The 2,992-nt window shown below is 56.0% G+C and overlaps 1 protein-coding gene across 1 annotated transcript; it reads right to left on the reverse strand.

Moving 5' to 3' along the window:
* Positions 1-409: 409 nt before the first annotated feature.
* LOC120859283 (G-protein coupled receptor 157-like) lies at positions 410-2,739 on the reverse strand. Its single transcript, XM_040235437.1, has one exon. The coding sequence runs from the start codon at positions 2,041-2,043 to the stop codon at positions 1,468-1,470; it is 576 nt and encodes a 191-aa protein (XP_040091371.1). The 5' UTR covers positions 2,044-2,739; the 3' UTR covers positions 410-1,467.
* Between the last annotated feature and the right edge of the window lie 253 nt (positions 2,740-2,992).

Consider the following 2,992-nt stretch of genomic DNA (forward strand, 5'->3'; position numbering starts at 1 on the left):
CAATGCAGGAGACTTGGGTTCGAACCCTGGTGAGGGAACTAAACTAGCACAACTATTGAGCCTGTGCACTGTGCACAGACCCAATGTAGCCATATATATACATATATATAAAGTAGGTGGATCACATACAACAGACAAAAGGAACAATCTGGCTCCTTACAGCCAGAGAAGGACACACAGGCTTTCTTAGGAAGCTTTCCCTAAGCATCACAGAAAACGTCCCTAGGAGTGAAAAGAAAGGTTCTTAGGGGATGTGTCTTTTCTATAGAAGCTGCACAGGTTCTCTTTATCACTTAAAAAATACATTGCATTTAGTACTTTTCAAAAGAGGGGGGAAAGAGAAGAGAACCTTGCAAAGAAAGTCTTGGGCTCCTTCCCAGGTACATGTGAGCTCCACGCTGCCCACATTCAACCAGGCTCCCAAGAACAGGCTCCCAGAAATGGATGCAGAGATCCGGTGGGACAGAGAGAAAGGAAAGGCTGCCCCCTCTCTGTGAGGTCTCTGCAGCATCTGACCCTGTCTGAATGGCTCGCTGCAAACATTTTGAGTTGAACAGCTGAGAAGCAGGCCATTTAATTTCCCAGGGACCAGCTGGCCTCCTTCCAACAGCCGTGAGACCTGGAGGTCAAGTGACTCTTGCAGGCTTGTGACCTCACTGTTGTGACACCCAGGTGACTTGTCTCTACAAAAGTGCTGACCATCCTCTGTCCCTTGGAAAGAACTCAAGTATTTAACAGAGAGGACCTATAATTAGGGCAGCATTTGGTGCTCTTATTTGGAGGAGGGAAAAGAGGAACCAAGCTCTATAAAATTCCTGCCTTGGGTTCAGCACAGGACCTCACCAGATGTTTGAATCCTGAGATTACACTGGGAAGGGGCCAACCTTGGTTCACAGGTGAGAGTTACCTGGATGAGACACTACAATGCCAGGGCAGGACAAGGCCTTGATTCTCTCTACCCAGAGACTCCAGGCAGCTGGCAGCTGTCTTCCAGACCAGCCTCTGCCTCTGACCTCAATTTCAGAGCTGCTGAACTCTGGAAAGAAAGATTATTCAGAACATAGATAACAAGAGACTGGTGTCTGAGGTTTAGAGATGAGTAAAGATAAAATAAACAAGACTGTCCTTCCTAAATTTTAGCGCTGAGGCAGAGGGTTGGGTGAAGGGCAGCCTAGAGTGGCCAGATGAACTACATGTACTTTTCCATCCTGGGGCACCTAACTCATCTCTCAGGTGCCTGCCCCCTTGATCACGGGCAGCAGAGATGGCCAGAACGCAGTGAAACAGGCGGCCAACGGTCCAGAGTGGCCTCACCAGCTCTCCAGGTGCTTCCAAGTTACTAGGGTCTGGCTCTGAGGGTGAGCTCTAGTCCCCCACGCTCCAGGGCCTTCGCTGAGGCGCCCACCTCCCTGGGAGGCTCGAGCTGGGGCCACCTCAAAGGGACGCCCCCTGCGGCGATATACAGAACTAGTTCATCAAGACCGTCATTCCTCTGGCCCAGGGCTGTCCCGCGACACGAGCAGACACTGCCGGCTGGGTGGCCGGCCAGAGGTCCCACCAAGACACGTGGCCCTGAGAGTGGCGAGGGCCACAGGGACAGCACACAGGATCCGGGCAGGGATCAGGGAACCTGAAGGAAAGCAGCGTCACCGTCACCCACCTGACGACATGGAAAGCACAGAGCAAGCGGCCAGTCTCGGGCCCGCGCGCCGAGCGCACGATGCTGAGATACAGGTAGAGGGCGATGGCCACGGTCCAGAAGAAGGAGCTGGTGTTGGCGAAAGTGGAGAGCGCGCCCTGCAGCTCGCAGTCCCACGAGGAGTCCTTGAAGTCCTGCAGGACCCCGTAGAAGTAAGAGGCGGCCGAGAGCAGGTCAGCCAGAGACAGGAAGAGCAGCAGGCGCCGCGCCTGGCTGCGCAGCTCGGGCCACAGGGCGTGCGTGGCCATCAGCAGGCCCGAGCCCAGCGCGGAGAGCACGCACGACAGAAGCACCACGGCGCGCTCCGACGGCACCAGCTCGGTGGGCGGCGCGGGAAGTGGCATGGTCTGGCGCGGAGAGGATTGGGACCGGGGCTCCGCGTGTGGCTGTCGCCGCCGCCGCCGCAGCTGTCTGGGCACCGACCGGCGAGCTGCTAGAGTCCCAGAGCCCGCCCCGCCCGCGTCCAGCCCCTCCCGAGCCCTCGGGGCCGGCGGCCCACGCCCCGCCCCTGGTCCTAGGCCTCGCCCCTACCCTACCACGCCCCCGCGCCCTCCACGCTCCGCCCCGTAGCCCTGACGCCACACCCCTTCGCCCTCAAGCCCCGCCCCCTGGCCCCCAAATTGTCCCAGGAGCCCGACCCTGGCCCCGGCGCGCGCGCCCCTAAGGCTGCCCAACAGCTCCGCGGCACGGTCCCCAAGTCCCCGCCGCTCTGCTCACACCACACCCGTGATACCCTGCATTATCCGTCCTGCAGGCCGCAGGTCTGCCTGACTCCCTCCCCATTCAGGGCTCGGAGTCCTGGGGAGGGATGTATTGGCAATTTTTTAGGGGCTAATATTTCCTTCCTTTTTTTACTGCCAGCCTGTGTACGGGGGAGGGGGTCTGGTGAGGGGGCAGTGGTATGCTGGAGGGAGGGGTGGAGGCATTCTTTCCACTGGTAACAAAAGCAACACTCGAAGTGATTCTCTTTCTTTAAGCAATAACAGAGGTGGGAGTTGTTTGGAAGAGGGTGGTGGTTCCCGAAGGGGAGGCTTCCAATTTTTCTTAAAATGAGCACGATCTCTGAATTGTTTTTTTCTTTTTTAAAATTAAGTTTAGTGGGTGAAATTTTAAAGAAAGCAAATAATTTCTAATTTATTAGGTTTTTTTCCTGAAAATTCCATTAAAAAAATGGGGTACCATTCGTATATCATAAAATTGGCCCTTGTAAGCGTGCAGTTGGCTTCCCCGGTGGCTCAGTGGTAATAGAACCCACCTGCCAATGAAGGAGAGGCAGGTTCAGTCTGTGGGCTG

The sequence above is a fragment of the Oryx dammah genome, unplaced genomic scaffold (assembly GCF_014754425.2).
Source record: "Oryx dammah isolate SB20612 unplaced genomic scaffold, SCBI_Odam_1.1 HiC_scaffold_436, whole genome shotgun sequence".
In the NCBI taxonomy this organism is placed as follows: domain Eukaryota; kingdom Metazoa; phylum Chordata; class Mammalia; order Artiodactyla; family Bovidae; genus Oryx; species Oryx dammah.